Below are 24,990 nucleotides of genomic sequence, written 5' to 3'. Positions count from 1 at the left end.
CCAGAATGAGTAAATTACCCTGCCGGTAAACCAGCTCAGGTAGCTGGCATCAACAGGTGAGTGTGTGTGTGTGTGTGTGTGTGTTGGCACAATCACCTGCATTTACATGCAGAATTCATCTTCTTCCGCCTCACAGCGTGTGTCTCATCCTAAAGGCTTTTCTTGGTTTAATCCATAAATAGATATGCTTTGATATCACTAATTTAATTGAACACAGCTTGTTATCACCTTCTGAAGCCTGTTGAAATGGCCTTTTAAATGGATAGGTTTTCCGAGAAATTAAAGGCACCATGAAATCAAAATTGACAATTTCAGTTTTTTTAAATGGAATATTGCAGTATTTATTTATAAATCTTTTTTTCGGTGCACATCATATTTTCTTTCTTTTTTCTGTTTTAAGTAACTTCCCCTCCCTCTTCCAACGACTTGTCTTCTGTGATGACGTGTTTACTGGAGCGAGGGCAGGACAACCTGTCACTCACATGACAGCCGCACCAGTAGCAAGCATTAATGATCCAATCAATTCCCAATGGACAAAAATCAAGTCCTGCCCTGCATTTTTTTCTTGTTTGAGAAGCTGTTTTACTCAGAATTTACGTTATAACTTGAAGCAGCGCTGCGCAGAACGATATGTGTATGACATCAAAGTATCGTGAGAGCTATCCACCTTTTCCGGTTTGGGTGCTCTGGTGTTCTGGTCTCGGTTTTGAAACTATGGCGCCATGTGCTTTTTAAAACCATTATCATAGGTTTAACATTTTATTATTGGCTTGGAAAACATGTTAATTTGATTCATGTTAAAGGTGGGTAAGAGAGCAGACGTTGCCGCATGCTTCCGATTCGCTCTCGCGGTACTTTGATATCACACACCGATCGATCTGCGCAGCGCCGCGCCGCTTAAAGTCGAACACACCTTATTAGAACTTCCGTTTCATGCTGACTTTAAAATGTCTCATGCATTCAATCGGTAGGACTGGGGAATTCAGTTTTGTTTGTCAATCAAAACTATCATTACTTTAGAGGATGTGCAATATCGTGCACAAGTCATATGGACTATTTTTTAGAATAACTATTTCAAATTGAAATCTGCAGTCTGAAAAGAGTGACTAGATTTTTTGGAAAAATGATGCAGTCTAGCGGTTTAATTTCTGTTTAGTATAAAAAAGGTCAAAAAACCCTGATTTAATGTATGTATTTTTGTAATAAAACAATAAAAACTGATAATGAATCTATTGGTGTTTCATGGGGAAAAAGGATACCCTGTCAAATCTAAATAAATAAATACGTAAGTTATTACTACTACTATATAAATAAGTATTCATCAATATTTGGTAGGAATCCTCCTATGCGACACAAATCAAATAATTTGAAACAGTAGTAATCAAAAGTATTTGAAATCATTTAAAATTGGACAAAAAAGGTAACTGTGTACTTAACAGCTTCAGTGAGGGAAAGAACTACAATCCAAAGAAACATTATTTTATAATCATACATATTCATACAAATATATTTTGTATATGAATTTCTTTTTTCTGTCAAACACAAAGGAATCTGTTGCTGGTAGCCACTGACTTCCATAGTTTTTGTTTTGTTTTGTTTTTCATTGCTATGGAAGTCAATGGCTACCAGAAACTGTTTGGTTACCCACATTCTTTAAAATATATTCTTTTGTGCTCAACAGAAGAAAGACACTCATACAGGTTTGGAACAACATGAGGGTGCAAACCCAAAAATATTTAAGTAAATAAAAAGTATTTAGGGTAACAGACTTGATTGCATCATTCTGACTCTCTGGTGGGATTTTCACAGCATCGTGGCTAATGCAGTTTTTCTCCACAAATTCACACTGATTATTTTAAAATACACCAAAATAACGTGAACAGATAGCTCCAACAAAAGCATAAACCACAGATTAACACCAATGGAACTCAAAACTGGCCAGTCTTTAAAGGTTTTCATTAAGTTATTGTTAAAAGTCACTTTTCCTGTGGAGAAAATGAATTTTTGGAGAAAATCGGGTGAAAAAGTTTTTACTTCTGGAATCATATTACGGTAATATTATTGTTATTAATACATTTTTAAAACTATACTTAATTTTATTAATATCTTACAGATCCAATGCTTTTAAATTGTAAACCAAAGAAAGATATGCTTATAGGCTTATCCACTAAACTGCTGCTGGAATCATTGTTTCATGTACTGGAGCAAGCGATGACAGAATAGTCTTTTTTGGCTAAATTATTCTTGAAATATAAAGACAGTAGTGCATTAAAGCCGAGCATGAAGGTTCCATTTGTAATGCATTTATTTTTCATGTGTGAATTAATGCCCAGCCAACCTGCAATGGAGTCAGCTACATGCACTACGCTCTGCTATCTTGAGTGTGAACAGCATTGATTTTGAAACGATCCATGTGCATGTGAGCGTGTGTAAACGCACGCACAACTAAGACACAGTGCTGCCTTCGTCAGACTGCGACGTGCTTGACACATGTACTGTATACGGAGTCAGTAGGAACAGTATGTTTTCATCGCGCGCCCTGCATTGCTGTACGCCTATACCCAGAAAAATTATTTTGAACTCTGAGCACACAGATCCTCAAGCCCCTCAGTGCCATGGAAACAGCATATCTCCGATAGCAACAGTGACCGTGGTGACATTTGTGATGTAACCTGATGTTCTGTCATTTCTGCAGTGGAGTGTTTTTAATTCTTTTTTGCTCCATGTTTCTCCACGTCCTAATTGCAGCTTACTTGGAAGCAAGAACGTGTTGTTGTCTTTAAAGATGCATATTAAAATCAGATATCAAAACAGGCTCTATCTTCTCATCGCCTCAAATGATCTTTTGTCTGACAGAGGTGTGAACCTGGAGACCTGTATATTTAGCTGTCTCGCACATATTTTGCGAGACTTTTCAGTCGAGCCGTAGGCAGCATATGCACAGACTGCTTGTTATGTCACCATTAGTGCTGAAAGGCACTATTAATAATATTTCGTTAGAGTGTGTGCATGGATTTGTGCAATCTGACATAAGACTGTTGTTATGCTGTTGATGTGTCATTGTACTCACTCTCCGACTATCATCCTGTCTTTCTTTGCTTCGCTCACTCACTCATGCACCCTGCTTTGCAATCAATAACTCATCTTTCAGCGTCGATTTTCCTCTTCCCCACAGGAAAACAAACGTCCTTCTACAGGACAAACAAAGGGGAGAGAGGGGGAAAGAGATGATGACACACCAGAAAGAGAGGACAGGATGCGAGGCTTGATCATTGGAAAATTACCGATAAGCCAGTAGATATACTGAAACTGAAACATACTGTCATTTAACGGGAAGGGAAAAGTGGGCCAGGGGCTGCTGGGGGAAGATTGAAAGGGTAGTTATGGGATGGATGATTAGCCCTTGTCTCCAAGGTTACCCTTTACAACTGTATCAGCGCAGAGCGGATTGGAAGAGATGAGGAAGGGTTGTTTGGGGGGATGGCATATGGAAGGGATGGAGCTTAAGTCAGCACAGAGATCAAAGACCTGTATTGACCTACGGTACAGCTGCATTAATTTCATAGAACTTGGGCTGCGAAAGATAGACAGGTTTTAAGGCTCACGAAGTGAAAATGATACTCGGCTCAGGATTAAAAGGCAGCTGTAATACTGAGTTTATGACTAGGAATCTTCTTAAAAAGATAGTTCACCCAAAAAGCATTTACTTTCTCAATGTAGTTCCAAACCTGCATAACTTTCTGTCTTGCGAATAAAAACGAAGAGGTTCAGCATCTGCTCCTTACCATACAATAAAAGTGAATGGTGACCAGGGGCTGTCAAGCTCCAAAAATGACAAAAAGGCACCATAAAAGTACTATAAGGGGCCGTTGACACAGAATGATTTCCATTCCACTGCACTACTCTTCCATTGGTTTGTAAACGTGCTAGATGGATGTTTTTGACTGCTGTGCTCGCGTATTGCAGTTTTTTTTTTGCACATGTCTTGCAAATGCATTCTGTGGCACTGAAGTTAAAGTAAATTCATCTATTAAAGGGATAGTTCACCCAAAAATGAAAATTCTGTCATTAATTACTATTATTAATTCTATTTTAACAATGTCTTTACTTGACCGTGTCAGTTGTGTTGCTGTCTATGCAGGGTCAGAAAGCTCTTGGATTTCATCAAAAATATCTTCATTTGTGTTCTGAAGAAGAACAAAGGTCTTACGGGTTTGGAACGACATGAGTGTGAGTAAATAATGACAGAATTTTCATTTTGGGTGAACTATCCCTTTAAAAAACACGTCTGAATGTCTTGTGTTTTTCCCTCCATTCCACTGCCTCTGTCTCAGTGTTGTGTCCATATGACTTTTGCCCCGCAATCTTATGAAGTCATACAATCACACAAAGCTATAGTAAGACTTTGAATATAGCACATGCATCATTTTGTTACAGTATGTAGAAATAGAGAAGGTCTGTGGTACAAAAAAAAAAAAAAAATCATATTGAAGTTGAGTGTGATTTTATTTATTTTTTTTGGACTGTCCCTTTAACCTCAAAACTACACAGAACATCTGGAACATCTATTAATAATAGATCTCAACAGATGTAGTTTGTAGCTTTTAGTGTGAGAGCAGTTCTGTTTATTAAGTTCAAGGGTGGAAACAAGGGGCAATACAAAACACAAAACCTTCAATAAAAAAGCAAAAACACACACAATGTGACAGGATTTAATTCACTGGGAAAAAGAAAACTAAAGGGCATTTTTACAATACCAAAGATGGAGCGATCATTTAAAGTTCAGCTATTAAAAAAATCTAGAGCATCTCTAAACTGTTACTACATAACATTCGGTTTTGAATGGAATTGTGTTGACCAGACCTTGACCATTTCAGACATGGTTTGGTGGTGCAGGATTCAGGGATGCAGTGCAGCCTGGGTTATTTGTGCGTGTTAGCAGCAGTGTAAACATTCTGCATGTTCAGATGCTCAAAAGAGGTGTGAAAACAGAGCCCAGCCGAGGCTGTGGCAACACTAGTGTATGTATGTATGTGTGCCTTGAGGTGAGAATGAGGATTGTTAAGCTGCTTACATAATTTATTCAGTGCGAGTGTGGATCAGGCACCCTGGGTGAGGTGTGTGCCACAGCACTATTGTGAAGGGCATGCTTACACACTGGGCTGCCTTCAGCTGATCTCCTCCTCTGAAATCCATACCAAGAACACAACGAGGAAGTCAGAGCTTTGATTTTAAGATTCATACATCAGGTTTGTTTCAAATTGTAGCTTGTAATGTGAAACTAAAATTTCCTTTTGAAACCACCTATACAAAATGTATTGATATACAGATTGATAAGTACAATGGTACTAAAATACTACCATACTCAAAAAGCATGTTTTAGTTTTTTTGTTTTTCATGGAAAATGCAAACGTACTTTAAAGAAAATGTGTGGAATTAACATACTATATTTGTAAAGAATGCAAAAAGGAGTACTTTCCATTTTGAATGTGTATATATATCTTCGCAAACTTGATGCATGTATGCAAATTTTATAAGGTTGCATAAATTTATATTATTTAATTTAAAAAAATGTATCAATCATATAATTACCTGTAATTGCTTCTATATATAATGTGATGAGAATTTTTTTTTATTATATTATGAGAATAAGGCTGCTTAGATATTTTTACTGGAAAATAAAATACTGATTAAGATTTTTAAGTTGACCTTTTTTATCTGTGTAATGCTACACTTTCATAAAGACACACGCTCATAAACATGCACAGATGTACAAATAATAAATAAAGAAATCTATATTATATTTAGTTTTTAAACTATAATATAAATTGCTTATAGTTTGTTTTTAAATTGTTTAGTTTTATATATATATATATATATATATATATATATATTAGTGGTGGGCATAGATTAATTTTTTTAATCTAGATTAATCTCACTGTAATCTTGGAATTAATCTAGATTAAAATGGCTCATTTGAATTCTGTCAAGTAGATAAGTAAACAACTAGCAGTCATCAAGAATTTAATATTGATAATAACATTGAAGACATTGTATGATTATTCCTTAAAGATAAGGTTTTAATAGTTTTAGTAGTAGTAGTCTATTACGTTCTGCCCAATGTCTTCAAGTGAAACCGAACTTTTATTTTGACAGGTTGCCGTGAGGATAGTTTTTCTCAAATGAAACGCTCGAATGCTCATGAAGTGACTCTCAGAGCAGTTCTGGAGATGTTGTTCATGTATTTATGTCCTCATTTAGTGAGACGACAGACGTTAATATCGCCGCAAGCTTCACGCAGTCTTCTGTATGAGTAGTGAACAAACCCGTGCGTCTGCGCCATACATTAACACAGAGACACGCAGAAGTCATATTTAAATAGACGTTTTGCGGCTTAATATTTACAAATAGGAGTGGGAGTGTGCTCACTTGTGTGTGCGCTTACGTTTGTTTGTGTGTGTGTGTGTGTGTGTGTGTGTGTGTGCGAACCGGGGTGGAACTCCGCTGTGCGCGCGATACAGAGAGCGCGACCATGTAACGTAGAGACAGAAATGACTTGCTGATTTCCATTGGGAAGCTTCTTAAAAATAAATTTTCCCTGAAGCAAACCCGGCGGCTTCATAACTGCATCCATGTTAGCACGCATACACACAGGTTCGAAGCGTTCTCGCCCCCTACCGTGCAATTCGGCTAGGTATACATCCGCGCTAAAATATCAAGGTGAAAGTCATCATAGCTTGCGTAGACCCAGCTCCCAACCCAACTTTGAGAATAGATTAACGGCGATATTTTTTTTATCGCCCGATAAGAGTCTCACGTTAATGCAGCACGTTAACGCCGATAACGGCCCACCACTAATATATATATATTATATGTGACCCTGGACCACAAAACCAGTCTTAAGTGTCAATTTTTTCGAAATTGAGATTTATACATAATCTGAAATCTGAATAAATAAACTTTCCATTGATGTATGGTTTGTTAGGGTCGGACAATATTTGGCTGAGATACAACTATTTGAAAATCTGGAATCTGAGGGTGCAAAAAAATCTAAATATTGAGAAAATCGCCTTTAAAGTTGTCCAAATGAAGTTCTTAGCAAAACATATTATTAATTAAAAATTAAGTCTTGATATATTTACGGTACGAAATTTACAAAATATCTTCACGGAACACGATCTTTACTTAATATCCTAATGATTTTTGGCATAAAATAAAAATGGATAATTTTGACCCATACAATGTATTTTTGGCTATTGCTGAGATGGTCCTCACTGCAGAACACAAGATCCAGGGGGTGTGGTTGGATATAGATCCAACTCCTCCCACCTTACATTTATCTAAACCTACCCGTCTCCACCCCCTGATCCCTAAACCCACCCATCCCCATCCCTAAACCTACCCATCTCCACCCCTAAACCTACCAATCTCCACCCTCTGGATGTGGATCCAACCCCGCCCCCTGGATCTTTTGTTCTGCAGTGAGGGGCTACTGCTATTGCTACAAATATACCCCAGCGACTTAAGACTGGATTTGTGGTCCAGGGTCACATATGTATTTATTATTATACACAATTTTGTGTAACTCTGTTTTAAGGATGTTTAGATATATTTACTGGAAAATAAATTGTGATTAAGTTTTTTTTTTTTTTTTTGGTTGGGTTTGAGTTGACCTTTTCCATGTATCCCTTCATAAAGACACACATGCTCATAAATACATGCACATATGCATGCTTTTATTCATGCAAAGAGAAAACGCCTCCACTGGGGTGGAATGAAACGTCAGCAGAAACCTTTACACAGAAGCACACAGAGCACAGCCCCACTCCGCAACGTTCTGCACGTCCCTTGTTTTTGTATCTAATATGCAAAACACAAATGGACATGAAGGAACACAATCACAATGTCACCCTCACAAACAGACTAACACGCACACCCTTAGGTTAGCCAATAATTGTAACCCTGAGTCAGAAGTATTCAGACGCTGACCCCGTAGCTAACCCCCACCCAGCACAGGAGGCGTGTAGACTGCAGGCTAAACATCAGCCCAGAGAGACACACGTACACACACGCTCACTCGCACAGCGCAGGCGGAGGTCAGCCATCGGGGTCAACCTAAACACCCCGCAGCTAGCAAGTCACAGCTCTAGTGTCAAAGCAGTGATAACACATTGACATAATGGCTGCTAAACGCACATACATTGATTCAGAACACACCCATAAACTCACATGAATAACTGAGTCAGTTTTATGTCAACATGTCATCAAAATGAACCCTATTAACTGTCTAAATGATCTTAATGTGTGTGATACATCAGTGCATGTTGTTCCATTGGAGAAAAAAAAAAAGAGTCTTTAGTCTTTATAGTCAAAATGAGATGACTTGCTCGGCCTCTTATGTAACTTTTTGGCTAATATCATCAAGTTGTTACTTCCAAGTCCGTCTCCTCCACTTTACACAATCCAATCAAATCCCACTCTCCTTTTGTTCTGTTTCACTGAGAAATACGCACCTTTACTGAATTAAAATTGGCTGAGAATGTCGTTTCATGGCGACTTTAAAATGTCTAAATTCATACAAGCAGACATACAAAGCACACACTCATGTTCACACGTCCCCCATTTTGTTGGTTTGATCCTGTTTTTGTCATGAAAAACATCCAAAATAACCACCCACAGTTCAATACTCATTTTGTGAAAAAAAGAACATCTTTTATTCCATAAATTTATCAGTATGGCACATGAACAGAGATTGAATGGTCTGAAAAAGATTTGGCACAGAACCATTACAGCAGAACGAATCTGCCCTCCTCCACACACACACACACACACACACACACACACACACACGTACGCACGCATACAAACAAACACACAGACACACGCACACGACACATTTCAGATGTTAATAATACACACATTCCAGAGCGATTTATCCAACAGGTTCAAACAAAGTCAGGAGAAACAATCACATTAACAACTACTTTCAATATTTCAGAGGGACTCAAACAACCCAAAGTGGCAGATGGGGGAATGTTTAATTGAACAGAGGGAAGGAAATATCTGAGGCATCAGTTTGCTTCTCTGTTGTGTTTCTGTTTTTTTCTTCCTCTCAAGAGAGGATTGTGGTTGCAGCGCGCTTGTTTGTGTGTTAGACACCAGACAGTTGTGAATTTCTGGTCCTTCAGGAAGAAAAGGATAAACAAGAAGGATGATGGGGGAAAGAGTGAGACAGAAAGAAACAAAAAGAGACGAATCTATGAAAATAAGGTATGACAGCAGAGGAATTAAGGGATCATTGTTGAATAAAATTATGTCATCATTTACTCACCGTCATGTCGTTCCAAACCCATAAATTAATTCCCAAAAGATGAATTTTTTAAGAATACTCTGGCCATATTTTAAATTTAATTAAAGTGAATAAGGACTCAAGCAAGCTCCAAAATTTGAAAAAGCACCATAAATGTATCATAACAGTGGTCTATATGACTCAAGTGGTAGTAGGTTTCATCAAAGTAACAATGTCTGATTCATGTGAGTTAGAACTTTTCACGGAATCATCCACTCTGAATGATTTGGTTCTTTTTGTTCTAAATGATTCAGACTGATTCAGTTCATCAGTTCAACTCACTGACTCAATGTTTTGGTTGTAGCGCCTAACAGTCCACTGGAGGAACATTATCAATGAATGGAAACGTAGACTGTTTGGAATACAGAGCATGAGTCATAAGGACATTTATGGTCTTGCTGTATCTTTTTTTAAACTTTACAGCCCATTTTACAGACTCTGTTTAATTATATTGAATAGTTTTAAAAAATGCACTTTTTGGGTTCCACAAAAGAAAGCCTTTCTTTCTGGAACGGGTTTGGAACAACACGATGGTAAGTAAATAATGAAGTGTTGTATGGTTGTTACTCAAGACAAAATCAACAAGGTGAGTAAATGGTTTAGGTTTCTGGGTAAATCTTCCCTTTAAAGGGCTTCCCTTTATTGCCAGGTAAACATACATGGCAATGAAGCTCATTCTGATTCTGATTCTGAATGAAGAGCATAAAGTACAGAAAGAAAGAATGTCCCTCTTTTCTCTCTTAAGCCAGTGACTCAGAACGAAAAGGTCTGATGTGTTATCCGCATGTCGGAAGATATAGATGTAGGGAAGGAGGAAGAGGGTGAGAAAAGGAGAGAGAGGGGTGATGTCAGCTGTGCGCCTCTCATTCCTGCAGGTTACTAACAGTGAGGTCATCACAGCCCACAGCAACGCTTGACATACAAGGATAGCAATGTCCCCGCACGCACACACACACACACACGCTTGCACCGAGACACACATGACTCAATTTGGCAGACGGACGGACGTCCACAGTCTTACGTACACACACATGCTGGCTGTCAATGAGCAAACACAGAATGTTCACACAGACACCTACAACACACAGTGTATGCACCTTCACACACGTCACACAAACGCACACGTGTATATGCCCACACACTCATTGTTTGGCAAGATGTACGAACACCTTTCTTACTTAGTTCACAAAGTCATTGGTGCAGACATGCCTACACGCACACGCACTCAAATAAGACGTGATGAAAAGTGACAAGACATGTCCGAACGTCCTATGACAGCCAGCCTCATCTCATCTCATTCTATTTTCCCTCCTGATCTTTTTCTTTGTCATAGATTTATCAGCAGAATTAGCACACAGGTTTTTGCAGGTGAAACATGATTCCAGCCTTCATTCTAGTCCTCAGTCAGATGTTGTGGTCTAGAATGATTTTTTGACTACTGTGCAAGAGGTCAAAAGTTCAAAACCTTTAATAAACCCATTTAAAATAGTAAATTAGCAATGGGGGCATTTGTTTGAGTTTTATTTAGAGATGTCACTGTAATGGAGAGTGGCCCACAGATGAAGCAAAGCGGTCAAGGCTGTGCTGGTTTGGATGGTCTAGTTCATCCGCTGCTGGTAGATTCCTGTATCTATGAGGGTCTATGACAATTGTGAAAATATACAGTGTAAAGGCCCGTTCACACCAAGAACGATAACTATAAAGACAATAACTATATCTGCGTCCACACCAGCAGATGATATCGTCTGTTTATTCTAAGCGCACGCTCATCTGCCTCTTTTTCTCGAGGTCATTATAGCAGGATTGATTCTCATTGGTTGTCGATGTTTTTTATCACTCATCGGCTGGAAAAAAATCGTTCTGAAAGCGATTCCAACAGTATCGTTTCTCTGTGCCTTTATCGTTACAGCTGTCGTATAAATACTGAGAACCATTTATCTTTATAGTTATTTTCCTTGGTGTGAACAGGCCTTAAGGCTTGTCAAAGTTAGCATGTGCATGGCTTTTTCACACCCACCAGTTTTACCATTTTATACGCTTTCTTATTCTTTTAGTTATTTACCCATAGCAGGTAATGAATCAAGTCTTCGCAGGTAATAGCTTACTTTTGTGTTGAGATATAAGAGGGATAAGTTATTTAATTTATAAAACAAACATTTCAATTTTGTCGTCTATGTAGTATTCACAGTTTTTTTCTCACACAGTATAAATGGGTAAAAATTCATAGCTGCCTTTATATTTTAGGAAAGGGATCATCATATTTGGGAGTCGGTGTCATCCAAATGCTTTATAACCTCTGGGCTACAACATGAACGTTGTCTAATGTGAAGTCTTCGGTGGTTGTGGTTTTAGGAAAACCCCACTGGGGAAGGATAGAAAGGAAATAGTTGTACAGAAATGACTGCGCTACGAACATAAATCAAAAGCTTGAAAGCTGACAGAAGGGGAAGAAGTTTAAAGTAAAATCAATAATTCTAGTTAAACTTTATTTCATATTGATAAATGTTTACTGTTATGCCGCTCTGTGCCTTTTAAAGTTATTGCACCAAAATCAGTGTGTGAGATTTAATGTGCTGAGATAATGGCACACTTTTGTTTTGCCTCTTCTGCAAATCTTGTTCTGAGTTCTGCTGCGCTACACTGTAACTGGGTCACATTTAGATTATTCGGTTCGCTCAGTCTCCGACGGTACTGGTGCTCTGACCCCAAGAACCCAGATCAGGTTCTCCTGCGGCTCTAGCATGGGTTCGCTTTATGCCGTCACAGCATGAGTAGGTTCTTCATAAGGTGATCAGGTCACAGCTCATTGCTCTCTCACCGGCCCCTCCACAGGCTGGCTGGAGACTGGCCACTTCAAAGTTTTTCCACTGGACTGCCTCTCAAACATACAGCATCCCTTTCCAACTTCATTCAAAAACAAACATCACACAGGGAATTGAGCCAATAAGATGCCCAAAACCCATAACAGTAGCTGCGTTTGAGGCTTAAGAGCAAAAGGCACGATCTGAAACTCAACTGAGAGGAGCCAAGATGCTGCTTCAGCCGTTTTAACAGGCCCGACTTGTTCAGGATGCTGTCACACATTTACACAACCCCACACTCCAGAAAATCATTCTCATAACCAGTATTTTTGTCTTGATTTCCAGTAAAAATATCCAAACATCCTTACAACAAGAGGATTTTGCTACTTTAGCAGCAAAAGTGAGTAAGCTATTAAGACTTTAAGACTACATTAAGTTTATTTTTCCTACTTCAATGGCAATTTCTTTGTCTGTTTGTTTATGCCTAAATTTCATTTATGTGTAAAAACAGAAAAGAAATTGCCAATGGGGTAAGAAAAATAAACTTTATACATGCATATTCTTTGAACACAGCAAGCCTTAGTATCTAAACCAAACCGTGGTCCATGCACTGAAGATATGAAATGCAATGAAATATGTTTACCTTAAAATGTTTTGTCATCATTTACTCACCCTACAAACCTGAAAAGAAGATATTTTGAAGAATGCTGGTAATCAAATAGTCAATGGTCCCCATTCCCTTGCATGGTGTTTCTTTCCCTACACATGCTTGGTTCTTCAAAATATCTTTGTTTGTGTTCAACATAAGAAAGAAACTTATGCAGGTTTGGAACAACATGAAGGTGGATAAATGATGACAGAATTTTCATTTTTGGGTGAAATATTCCTTTAATTATCATGATTAGTTTTACATTCACAATTGCCAAATTTGAATTTACTATTTTATTCTGTTTTCTAAAGACTGGTTAGAAATCATTCTATTTTTTAATCTACTGACATCAGTTTACTTTAGTAAAATGACAACATAAAAGTGTTGTTTTTATAATAATCACACTTTTGTACCTCACAGTAAATACATGAAAATATACAGCTACCGTATATTTTAGTTAGGCAGTCCCTCACAACAGGATCATCATATTTGAGTGTCCTTGCCTTCAAAACCCCACGTCTTAAGCAACTTTGCTTCTAAAGTGACAAGACGACAAAAATACTAATAAAAGAAAGTGATTTTTTAGAGAGAGAGAAAAAAAAAAGTCTTTCTAAACCAGAGGAGCATAACACCTTATGGTGTCTTTAAACCAAAAAGCATTGTGGGAGGACACACAGGATTGAAGAAGAATAAAAACAATATTGTGAGGGATTTGTCCAAGGAAATAATCAATGCGAACTGAAATTTAGCAGTATAATTCATTCCCATTTCAAAGAGTCGAAACACAAAACAGGACGCTAATCAGCCACATAACCACCATCACAAAAGCCAGTGACATCCCTCAAAGTTAGAAATGGTCTAGAGGAGCTGAAGCAGGCAAGTCAAGCTACAAAATGCAGTCTCTTAGGACTTGTCATGGGGTTCAGGCACATAGTATGGATGGATATTACTGCAGACATGCAGAAGCACCAGTATTCATACACACATACATGTCGGGCCCATGTGCATTTAACGGTCAGTCAAGTGCCATCCAATCCCAAATGGCATTTGAGAAGCTTGTACCATGGAGGATTACATTAGATGACAAGGCACAACCTATTCGAAATCACAAGTAAGACACTGATGCGGTTTCCGAGTCTGAAGTGTCACATGTAATTATCAATGGCTCTGTCCGTAGGCGCATGTGTGCGTTCAAGGGAGGAGGCGGGTAAAAGCACTCTTTATTGACTGAGGTGAGGGTCTAGGATACAATCTTACATTAGTGTGTGTGTGTGTGTGTGTGTGTGTGTTCAGGGGCAATCAGTGTTTGACAAGCTGCTGCGGGCTCTTGTACAGATCAGTGCAATGACGCAAAGAGACGTTGTGAACAACTGATCTCATTCTCTTCATAAAACCCCTCAAACACACACGCACATAAATGTCCTGATGGGTATCAGGAAGCCCACACAACAACTACAATGGCAAACGAGGCACATGTTCAAACAAACCATACACACGCTCCCTAACACGATAAATCATTATGTGTGACTTTTGCTGCACACACTCAAGCTGCTTTAATGCTCAATTCCAAATCTGTCACACACACTCAATCTCAGGGGCTAAATAAGTCTTCAGGATTGAACAACACACTGGTCCTCTCACTCTCTTTTCACCCTCGGCATCAGAACAGAGGACAACAGTTTTATGTGCATTGAGCAGCAAATAACAGTAATATGTTGCCAATTACAATAATAAAGCACAATCCAATAAAAGTTGAAACAATTAAAACTATTTAGGCCATACAAGATAATTAAATTAAAAATGCATGAGATATTTGTTGTTTTCAACATATACTTGTTTTTAGAGAATATATTTTTGTAGGCCATCCATTTTTAAAAAAAATGTTTTTGATACAAGTCTTGTTCAATTTATTACAATTTAAAATAACTGGTTTCTATTGTAAATGATTTTAAATTGTAATTTATTCTTGTGATGAAATAATGAATTTTCAACAGTCTTACTCCAGTCTTCAGTGTCACATGATCCTTCAGAAATCAGTCTAATATGCTGATTTGCTGTACAAGTAACATTACTTTTTTATTATCATTATTGTATTGAAAACATTGCTGCTGCTATTTTTGTGGAAACTGTGATACATGTTTGATTCTCTGGTGAATAGTCCAAAAGAAGAGCATTTATTTGAAATAGAAATCTTATGTTTTTGCTGTCATTTTTGATTTACTGTAATATTAATGCATCCGTGAAAAAGCATCATTTTCTTTCTTTCAGAAAAAAAGGTTTTTGCCCAAAAACCTCTGAATTTAGTGCATATATTCTTGTTTTAAGCTAAAAAAATACTTTGCCAGTTGAGTAAGAAAAATAAACTTTAGATATATGTTCTCTAAATTATAAATTAAACTATAAATGATATATAGATATTACATTTACTTGACAAGTTTCTTTTTTCTTTTGTTTTGCATTACATTGCACAATGCTGTTTCTCACAATTGGGATCATCGGTGTCAGAGCGTCATGAGGGTCTGTGCAACTCTGGTAAAAACGGAGTTTGTTAGGGACACAAGCTACATCCACACCCTGCCATGAAAGATTTGTCTGTTCTGTCTAGCCCTGACAATTACAATGAAGCAGTTTTATATGTGAAGAATGACACCATTCCTCGCAGCTGCTTTAGAAACGGACCATCACCAGCAGTAGGGCTGAAGTATGATTTGGATGTAATTGATATTCTAAGCGACACAACCTCAAGTGAGTTGTTTATGTGTTCGACCTGGTTTTGTGACTCAGATTGTGAGGAACCAATGCTATAGACCTTCTGCTGATAAATCCAGGACCAAAGTGCAAACGACCAAATACAAATCTTTGAAGTAAATGCTGGAATAAGATATTTACCCCACACACCCAAAAGCAAGAGCTGCCCTAGATTTGTCTGTCAAAGCCTGAGCATGTTTGCAACTTTAAACAAACACAAAAAAACGGGGACCATTGTCGCACGTATAAATTTCTGAATACTATATCACGGCCGCTATTAGGGAAGTACCTCCCATCGCTTCAGCTGGTTGGAAATTGGCACGAATGCCCCCTGACTTCTCAATTGGGGTATTAAGGGGAAAAAAAGGAAAATCCCAACTGATGTTTTTTCTCCATTCTAGCTTAGAGCATCATTCAGAAGATCATACACAAGCCTGAAGCATAGGAAAATACGCTAAAGTGATTTAAACCGGGGATTTAAAATGGATGTCTGACTCTCACGACAGTCTCTAAATGCCGTACAAAAACACAGATGTCGCAAACACACACACACACACACACACACACACACACACACACACACACACACACACACAAGCTCACCACGTGCACGCTCAATGACAACAGAGTCTCTTATTGTAAAACACACAGCCCAAACTCATTCTCTCCCACACACACACACACACACACACGAGAGGGCAACAGAAACGCTATCAATGAAAAACATTGGTCGAAATACATGGATGTCTTCAAATAAGCTTACAAAAGCTGAAATGGCCATTTCCATAGTTTTCATACACTCACACACAGACACATGTATAAGCCAAAACCCGCGACACCACATTCTCTGGTGCTCTTTGCATAAGTCCTATCCAGCTGGTGGGCAGGGTATTTCTCTGCAAAGCGCGTTTATGAGAGAGCTGAGATGTGTATGAGTGTGTGTTTTGGGCCCTGTGACTCAGATACCGCAGTGCTACGAGGGAGAGAGAGGGCTCCTGTCTTCCTACCTTTGTCACAGCTTTCGCATGCTTCTTAAGACTTCAGGAAGCGAGAGATATCTGAGGTTGCAGGCTAGGTGAAGATCATGAGATATGTGGTATGTTATAACAGTCTCTGCCCTGTCCCACTACCAATCTGCTTGGCAATACTTTCTTGTGAGTTGCTTTGGAAAGAAAGCATATGCCTTGAGCACAAATGTAATACGATTACTGTCTGGTACACACATATGCACACACACACAAACAGATGTGTATGTTAATCACTCGGGAAGCAAACGAACATATGCAAATCTCCAGCATGAGAGGGAGAATATGATCATTTTGAGTGTAGGGGATGATGTGCCTATGGAAGATCAATGGCGTGTTAGATACGGACATCTCGATGACTGCTACTCAAGGTTCATGAATGTCAACAATAAAGGAGGTTTATTGATATGCAGTGTGCTGTGAATATGCTAATTGACCCTTGGCAGGGAGTTTGATTGACAGGCGATCTGACCAATCATAACGCCGAATCCACCATTTTGTCCGACAAACAAACAAGACAGGAAAGTAGATTAACTTCCGTGGACTTAAATTTGAAAAATGCTGTGTTAAATAAAATACCTTCTGATGTTTGTTCATGTTTATTTCATGCTATAACTAGTAAAAAGGAAGCCATGATGGGTTCACATGCCGCTTGAACTGAGGCGCTACAGCGATCTGTCACGACACATTAAAGAGCCACAAAACGGTATTTATTGTGTGAATTCCATTTAAAAAATTGACAAAATCTGAAAGCTGAGACATTCATGCCTAAAGTAACCTGCTCTGTCTTGTCTGTCGGCGTGTGGTCAGTTTCCTCTTTGCTCCGAGATGTATTTTTCACTGTGTGAGAACATGATGTGTGGTGTGAGAGGGCCATGGCTTGTCAACCATAGCAACAGTAACTAAGGAGGGCGGGTTTTTGTGAAGGGTCCGAATTAAGAACATGGATGAAAACAGTTACATCCTTGTAAATAGCGTCCTATACTGGCTCCGTCCTCGCATTTGCATCTGAGACCTGAACGCTGTGATGAGGACTGTCGCAGCAGCAACAGTTGCCAGGGAAACCTCACCATAAGAACCTGTTGGGACGCTGTGCCAGAGTATGGGTGCACCAATATGTCGGATGACAATTGACACGGCGGTGTGCTCGCGTGTGGATATTTGTACGTGTTGTAGGCTAACAAGGTTTGACAAACACAGGCACGGGGACCCACAAAGATGGCACCCTGGCTCTGACAGTGTTTGGCACATTAGTGCGAAGGCGTGTTGCCGTGGCAACAGGGTGTTGACACGGCACAGTCGCACTTCTCGGCACTGATAATGGGTGACATTCTGAGAACGAGTGTGTATCAGAAACCCGGTCTCTCTCTTTCCTCTCTGTCTCTCTCTCTCATATCTCTTCCTCTGCAGAGAAGAACGCTACCACCAGCCAAATCACATTCTGTCTGCATCTCGGGAGAACTGTCTCCAAGCCTTAAGCTCTAAGGGTTACATACAGTGATACCTCAAATACATGAGAAAAAGATAAGACAAAAACATAGAACAAATCAATGCCACCAAGTTTCACAATTTCAGTTGCCAGTTTGTGTGCCATTTATATATATATATATATATATATTTTTTTTTTAAATTTCGAAGTGACTTCTGCTAACAGAACATTTTTCATAATTATAACGAGTGTAATATTAGCTAATTATAATAACAATAACAATATTACAATTAAGATAACACTTGATTTTGAAAAAAAACGAAACAAAACAAAAATAAACTAGATAAAAACAAATAATGAAAGACACTTATTATCATAATAGTTTTGTTTTAAAAGAGCTCTATAAGTTTCTATAGTTGTCATTTATTTGTCCATTTTCATTTTTTTTTAAAAAGCTTTCCAAACTCCAATCTTGCTCACTGAGTGGGTTTTCTCTTACCTTTCAAAAGCTGTCCTCTGTTTGCTTTCTGCTCAAACAGTAGTTCCGTCCACATGTCTGGACACAGTGTTCGCAATAATCCATTTTACCCCTGCAGTAATCACCAGAGTTTGTGTTCTGTCCTGAATCTTGTTGATTCACGTTGGCAAAAAAACAGGGTCCTGGTAAAGTTTTTGTCTTGTACAAAACAGAGGGGACAGGCCATTGAGGGAGCCATTATAAGGCCCATCCATTTCCTTGTTTGGAGGAGTTGTTGTTGTTGTGGCTTCGTAATGCTTCAAGCAAATCGTTGTCATTGTTAGTACGTCCACTGCTATTCCAGCTTTACTGAGGGGATTATCAGCTGTAGTGACAATCACTTTTTACACAATGAAAAACAAACATCACCTCTAGGTAAAAACAAAGAGACCGACCAAATCCGCTTGATGTTTTCCAATAATGATGATAGTAGTAGTAGTAATGTAATGTCAACAGGAGTCTCTTTTTACTCAGCTTTCAAATCGGATTTTCCTAAAACATCTCACTAAAAATATCTTTTCTCAGTATAGCAGCATGTAGAGCAACGTTTACAGTGTTTTACTTTCTTTCCATTGCATTGCATACTATCATCATTATTGTATTTTATAATTCTGTTGGTAATGGTGATAACTGATATCGACCCAGTTTGGATCTCAAATGCCTGCAGAATCAAACAGTAGTGTGTTTATAATGTTAATTAAAATTACTTCTCCTCAATGACCCTGTTAGTTATAGAACAGGAAAGGGAAACCTTTTGAGACTTAAAAAACAAAGCCAAAGTATCTGAAATCAAATGCAATTTCCAGAATATACATCCCTGTCCCTCCGTCTCCTCCGGATACCCTTAAGTCCTGTGAGGGTGTACCAGTTTCAGACACATTTTTGTTTTTATGCAGAGAAAGGAATTATCAGTGACAAAGCGCTACACCAGCAGCTGCTAATTCTTCAAAAGCCGTGGCTTTCAGTCAGAAAAATGTAAAGATTCTTCATAATTTATTTCTCTGAATGAAAATATATTTATATATCATGTATACTTTCATAGTTTATATATTCTCTTAAAAGTTTTATATCTTTCATTGTCTGTTTGCGCTTTAAGTCCTTGTTCGTTTTCCTCTCTTCCCCTCAATTGTGAGAGCCTCGAGAAAGGGGAGAATCTTGAGTCCATCATCATCACGAAACATAAGCCCTCTACACAGTGCTGGTCTACTAATCCATCTTTCCTTCGTAGGACTGCGAACCTCTACAAAATTTTAATGATCCATTTTGTTATCTGAGCTTTACGGTTCTCTAAACCATTTTCACATGTGATTTTTCGTTCCCAGCCACTGTCCATAAATACTTAAGGTTGTTCATGTATTTCTATATACACTTCCTACCTAATGGTGTGTATGGTTTTGATTTTTGTAGCATCTCTGCTTTATTGATGGAGTTCTGTATTTGATGGTGAACAGTATACGTGCAGATCTCAGATCGCCTTCTGAAAATGTGTCTGTACACATGCGTAGTGTGCAAAGATTTTGCTTTGGCACAGATTGGTGCAAGTTTGGCACATAATTATCAATCTTGCATTACACAAAAATGTATCGATTTATAAGGTATTGGCAAGTGTGGTTTTGTTTGCTGATGTCTGATGATCCCCTTCATACGTGCGGATCAGAGAAATGTAAAGACTGATTTTAAACTGCAGTGTGGTTGCCTGTCTTCCTTCTAGAAATTCCCCCACTCTTTGCCAGCGTATTTACTTGGTAGCGATTTCACAGCTGTATCTTGTATTCTTGTGTAGGTAATATTTCATACAATGCTGGGTCTGCCTTTCTCATTACTCCTGAGAACATACCCATAGGGGTTGAACAGCCAATACCCTTCATCTGTTTCTGTCTGCCTGATACTCTTTCTCCATCTTTTATCTGTACATTTACCTTTCTCCCTCTCTCCCTTACTCTCTTTCTCAACTTCAGATCTGGGTTTCTTGGACATTCTCCTTGGAGCCGCTCTTGAAAAGCAACGGCTCAATCTGTGGGTTCTGCCCTTTACCCATCAGGCCTTTCAGTGACCCGTGGATGCCAAGGGTCGGCAGAGGCATTGGAGAAGGCATGGAGCATGATGTACTACCTGCAGAGACTGGCACCTGCGTGCAAGAGATGGGGGTAGTCTGGACCTGGGAGCAGGGCGAAGGGTTGTTGTTATTGTTTAGGCCTCCGCCCGAGCCTCCGCCAAGGCCCAGACCCATCATGTTATTGTTGAAGTGATGGGCCTTGTAGTAATGGTTGAGATGCTCTACTCGTGCAAGGTTCGGGAGGTTGACGATTTCGGGGTGGTGCAGACGCAAGCTCTGTCCGCCGGAGCCTCCTTGCGATACCGTGGATCCTCCTGAGATTCCGCTGCCACGGATGCCCGTTCCCGCTCCAATCTCATCTTCGACATTAATGATCTCGATGGCTCGTGCCGGCCCGTGGTGCTTGTGCAACTGATGCTGCTTCCTCAGCTTGTAAAACACCACAAGCATGACGGCAGCCATGAAGGTAATGGCCACAAAGCAACCGATGATGATCTTGGTGGTCTTCATCACGTCATCTAGTCCAGAGGGATAGTTGGGCTCAGAAATGGGGACAGTGAAAGTAGGTTTGGTTGCTCGGGGAGAAGACGATGAGCCAAGGATTGAGAGAGAAGAGGCAGTAGTGGGGACAACTTCATGCCAGAGGTGCCCAGAAGGTGTAGGCCCGGGAATATGGATGAAGGTCTCGTTGAAGGCACGCAATGCAGATTCTTCATCTCCCGTGGACTCCACAGTTTCTACAGTGACAGTGGTGAAGTAGGTGTAGTTGACACTGACATCTGCTGCAGTCACATTCAGGACAGCAGTTGCCGTTGTGTTACCAGCTGAGTTGGTCACCATGCAGGTGTACTGGCCGGTGTCACGCAGAGTTACGTTGGTGAAATTCAGTGTGCCATCATGCAGAACGGAAATCCTGACCCTATAGGAGCCATGGGTCATTAGGGTGCCATTCGGAGTGATCCAGTTTACGGAGGTCATGGAGGTACCAGTGCGACACTTGAGCTCAGCAGCCATGCCCTCGGTCACATTGAGATCAGTGGGCGGCTCCACAATGACGGGGGCATAGCAGGTGAAATGGCTCTGGTCTAGCTCTCCTATGTACTTTCCCTTGATGTAGGGTGGTGCGTGGCACCGCGCACAGCAAGTGGTGTTGCTCGGCACCGTTTCTTTCAGCCACCAGCTTAGCCAGAGCACATCGCAGTTGCACACCCATGGGTTGTGATTGAGGTGAACTCGCTCCAGCTTCTGCAGAGGTGTGAAAAGGTCATGGGGCAAAGAGTGCAGGGAATTGTGGGATAGGTTAAGCTCCTCTAGGTTCTTGAGATCATCGAAAGCATTGCGCTCGATGACCGACATCTGAGAGTGCATGAGCCATAGTTTGCGCAATGATTCCAGGCCTTGAAAGGATCCTGGTCTGATGATTTCCAGACGGTTCCCAGACAACTCTAACTCCTCCAGTCGCACCAGGGGAGTCAAGTTAGGGATGTCCTTCAGGCCACACATACCCAAGTTCAGGTAGCGCAGGTTGATGAGTCCAACAAAGGCTGCATCAGATATATAATCCAGCTTCTTGAGTTCGCCTAGGTCAAGACGCCGCAGCGAGGGGACACGGTGAAAGGCATAGCCTGGTAAAGTTTCAATGGGGTTATTTCGTAACCACAGTTCACGCAGCTTGCTGAGGTACTCAAAAGCTTGCGATGGCACCAGCGTGAGGCGGTTGTCGAACAGTTCCAGAGTGTTGAGGTTTGGGAGGCCATTGAAAGCGCCCACCTCTATCTGACGAATCTGGTTCTTGGAGAGCTGGAGGATCTCCAGGTGCCGCAAATGTTTGAATGTGTCTGATTTTATCACCTAAGTGAGAAAATTACAGGTACAACTTTAGGATTAAAGTTATGTGTGATCTGTTTGTTCCTGTGAAGGATGAACATTTCATAGACAAAGAAAGTACATTCATTTTCTGTTGTGCTTTACAGAAAAGTTGTTCTGCAAGTTGTTATCAGTCACTCTTAATGTTTGAAGAAAAACACATTAAAGGAATAGTTCACCCAAAAATAAAAACTGTGTCATTGTTTACTCAACCTCAAGTTGTTCCAAAACTGCATGCTGTTATTTTTAATCAGTGAAACACAAAAGGGGAATTTTTGAAGAATCGTCAAGCAGGTTTTTTTTCAGGTCATAGTGACCATTTTTTTCCATCTCCAAAAAGGACAAAAAATAACAGAAAATCACTGTAAAATTAATCCATATGACAGCTCTGTGCAAGGAACAGAATAAAAGTTGCTGTTCACAGCAAATCTTACCCTCCGTTGTAGCACTCAAATGTAATTCGACACATTTTAACTGGCATTTGAACCATGTTCAGTTCTGACACACAAACAAATGTGTCTATGTTAAACCTGTTACAGGGCACTGGACCATTTTAGAGAGGAAAATTTAAGTGAAAAATGAATTAAAACATTACGTCTGTTCTCGCACAACATTATCATACGGCTTCAAAACAACAGATGGAATACTTTTATTGTGTTTCTGTTTGTTTGTTTTTGTCTCTTAACAGAAATTGTTATTATGAACTGAACGCAAAAACACTGCATAAGGATTCCTCAAAACGCTCTCATTTTCCACAGAACAGCATGCAGGTTTTAAGCAACATGAAGGTGAGTAAATAATGACAGAATGTTCATGTTTGGGTGAACTGTCCTTTCAAAACCCAATGCAAAAAGATCACATATAAATGGCTTGCAACTGTAAATCTCAGTCATATTATTAGAATGTGCTAAAACCTGATGAAAGAATAAATGAAAAGACTAGAGAATATTCACACATCCTGAATGCTATGGGTTCTAAAACAATTTGTCTCTGTGCATCGGATGTAGCCAGAACTGCTTTTCTTGGGCAGCGAGAAGCTTCCTCCTGGCCTACTGCCACAATCCCCTCTGTATATAGAGCAGGGGAGGGGAGGAGGGTGTTAAACACACTGGGTTGGGGGTGTTGAAGAGGAGGGTGGAATCTGTCAGAGCTGCACTCTTGTGGTAAAATGCTATGGGAGAGAAAGAAGCCAAAGAATCTAGGATGCCTTCAGGTATTAAAACATTTTTAGATTTTTAATCATTTCAAGTGGGGCTCGAGGACACAACAAACCAAATCTGAATTTTTATGCTTAAACGGAGGCTTGATGAAAAGCATTATTATTATTCTTCATTTTTAATAGGCTTGTTTTTGGTTAACACTTTCACTGTCAGGGTAAATAGTGTATTTGCTGTTATGTTTTTCATCTTGAGAATAAATCTTAACCTTCACACTCAAAGTAGGTCATATTAACACCTGACTTCACACTAAAACCTCAATATTTGAACAAGGCTGAGCCATTTGTGCTAAAGCAACTCAGTGTTCAAGCAACATTAGTGAAACTGACACTCAATAAATCTAAGAAACAAACAAACAAACAAATATAAACATCCTCTCCCAAAGCCAGATGGGAAAAGAACATTGTTGTCAGTATTTACCTGTATCGAGTTCTCTTGTAAGTTGAGGTATCGTGTGTTGTTTGATATACTGTCGGGCACCTCTTCTAAGTTTCGTTTTGTACAGATCACTCGACTAGCTTGATTAGAACAACTGCACAGCGCGGGACAGGTAGAGGCGGCTCCAACTGCCTCTTGGCCTGGGATAATGAGCCACAACAGCAGCTGAACCAATAAGAGGAGGAGGGGGGAGGGACTAGGAAGGCTGGTCACCGTGGTGATGCGCATGGCAACTGGGTCATGACCCTTCCTGTGTTCCAAAGAGGATGGTAGGCTGATTCCAATGTCTCCAGTACTGTCTCTTTAACTGTTGTAGATTCCTCCCGCAATGGATGTCACTCCTGCATTTTTCAGTGAAAATATTCGGTCTCCTTGGTTGGTGGCGTGTTTTGTCCTTGTTTATTTTTTCATACAGATACAATTACATAAGTTGTGTCGTCTTTGCCTTAACAGGTCTTCTTATTTGACAGGCCTCTTTGTGATGAATGCATGTTTTACTGCAAAAGAGAAGCAAAGAAGAAAGCCATGTTTTGTTACTCTCATAAAGTCAAATATTTCAGGTTCACATAATAGCTAAAATGCCACACAATAATAACTGGCAATCAAATTAATATCGAAGAAAAGGAATGCATCAAGTTGAAAGCGACAAAAATAAATTTGTTGCGATGCAAAGACTAATGATGTTACATATGCAGTCTCTCGTCTGGAAAGCTCAACTACTGTACATTGCTAATGCACTCAGATTCTTGTCTCTCTGTGCATGTTAATTATCCTCTTGATATTCATATGCTATATGAACAGCAGACACTTAAAACAACATCCTAGATTTCAAATGAGCTGCTGTATGCAAGGTCCAGAATCACCTTTCTGCCACACACTGGTCAATGGCAGGTGA

At 39.6% G+C, this 24,990-nt stretch overlaps 1 protein-coding gene across 13 annotated transcripts in view; it reads right to left on the bottom strand.

Annotated features, from left to right (window-relative positions):
- lrrc4ba (leucine rich repeat containing 4Ba) overlaps positions 1 to 24,990 on the bottom strand; it is a 71,841-nt gene that overhangs the window by 17,755 nt on the left and 29,096 nt on the right. For 10 of the 13 annotated variants that reach the window (XR_009269917.1, XR_009269924.1, XR_009269914.1 and 7 more), the window contains 2 exons: positions 24,078 to 24,592; positions 18,501 to 22,425 (listed from right to left, as the gene is read on the bottom strand). Coding sequence is in view for 1 of the 13 variants with exons in the window: in XM_058769167.1 (XP_058625150.1) it covers positions 20,473 to 22,425; positions 24,078 to 24,323 (2,199 nt within the window). In the remaining 12 variants the exon portion in view is untranslated. Of the gene's footprint in view, positions 1 to 3,070; positions 3,192 to 5,151; positions 5,186 to 8,607; positions 22,426 to 24,077; positions 24,593 to 24,990 lie in introns of those variants that run through there. The other 3 variants (XR_009269916.1, XR_009269925.1, XM_058769167.1) reach the window with 3 other exon arrangements.

This window comes from Onychostoma macrolepis, chromosome 03, assembly GCF_012432095.1.
Source record: "Onychostoma macrolepis isolate SWU-2019 chromosome 03, ASM1243209v1, whole genome shotgun sequence".
NCBI lineage: Eukaryota > Metazoa > Chordata > Actinopteri > Cypriniformes > Cyprinidae > Onychostoma > Onychostoma macrolepis.
The sequence above is the reverse complement of the archived record's forward strand: the minus strand, read 5'-3'. Positions and strand labels throughout refer to the sequence as shown.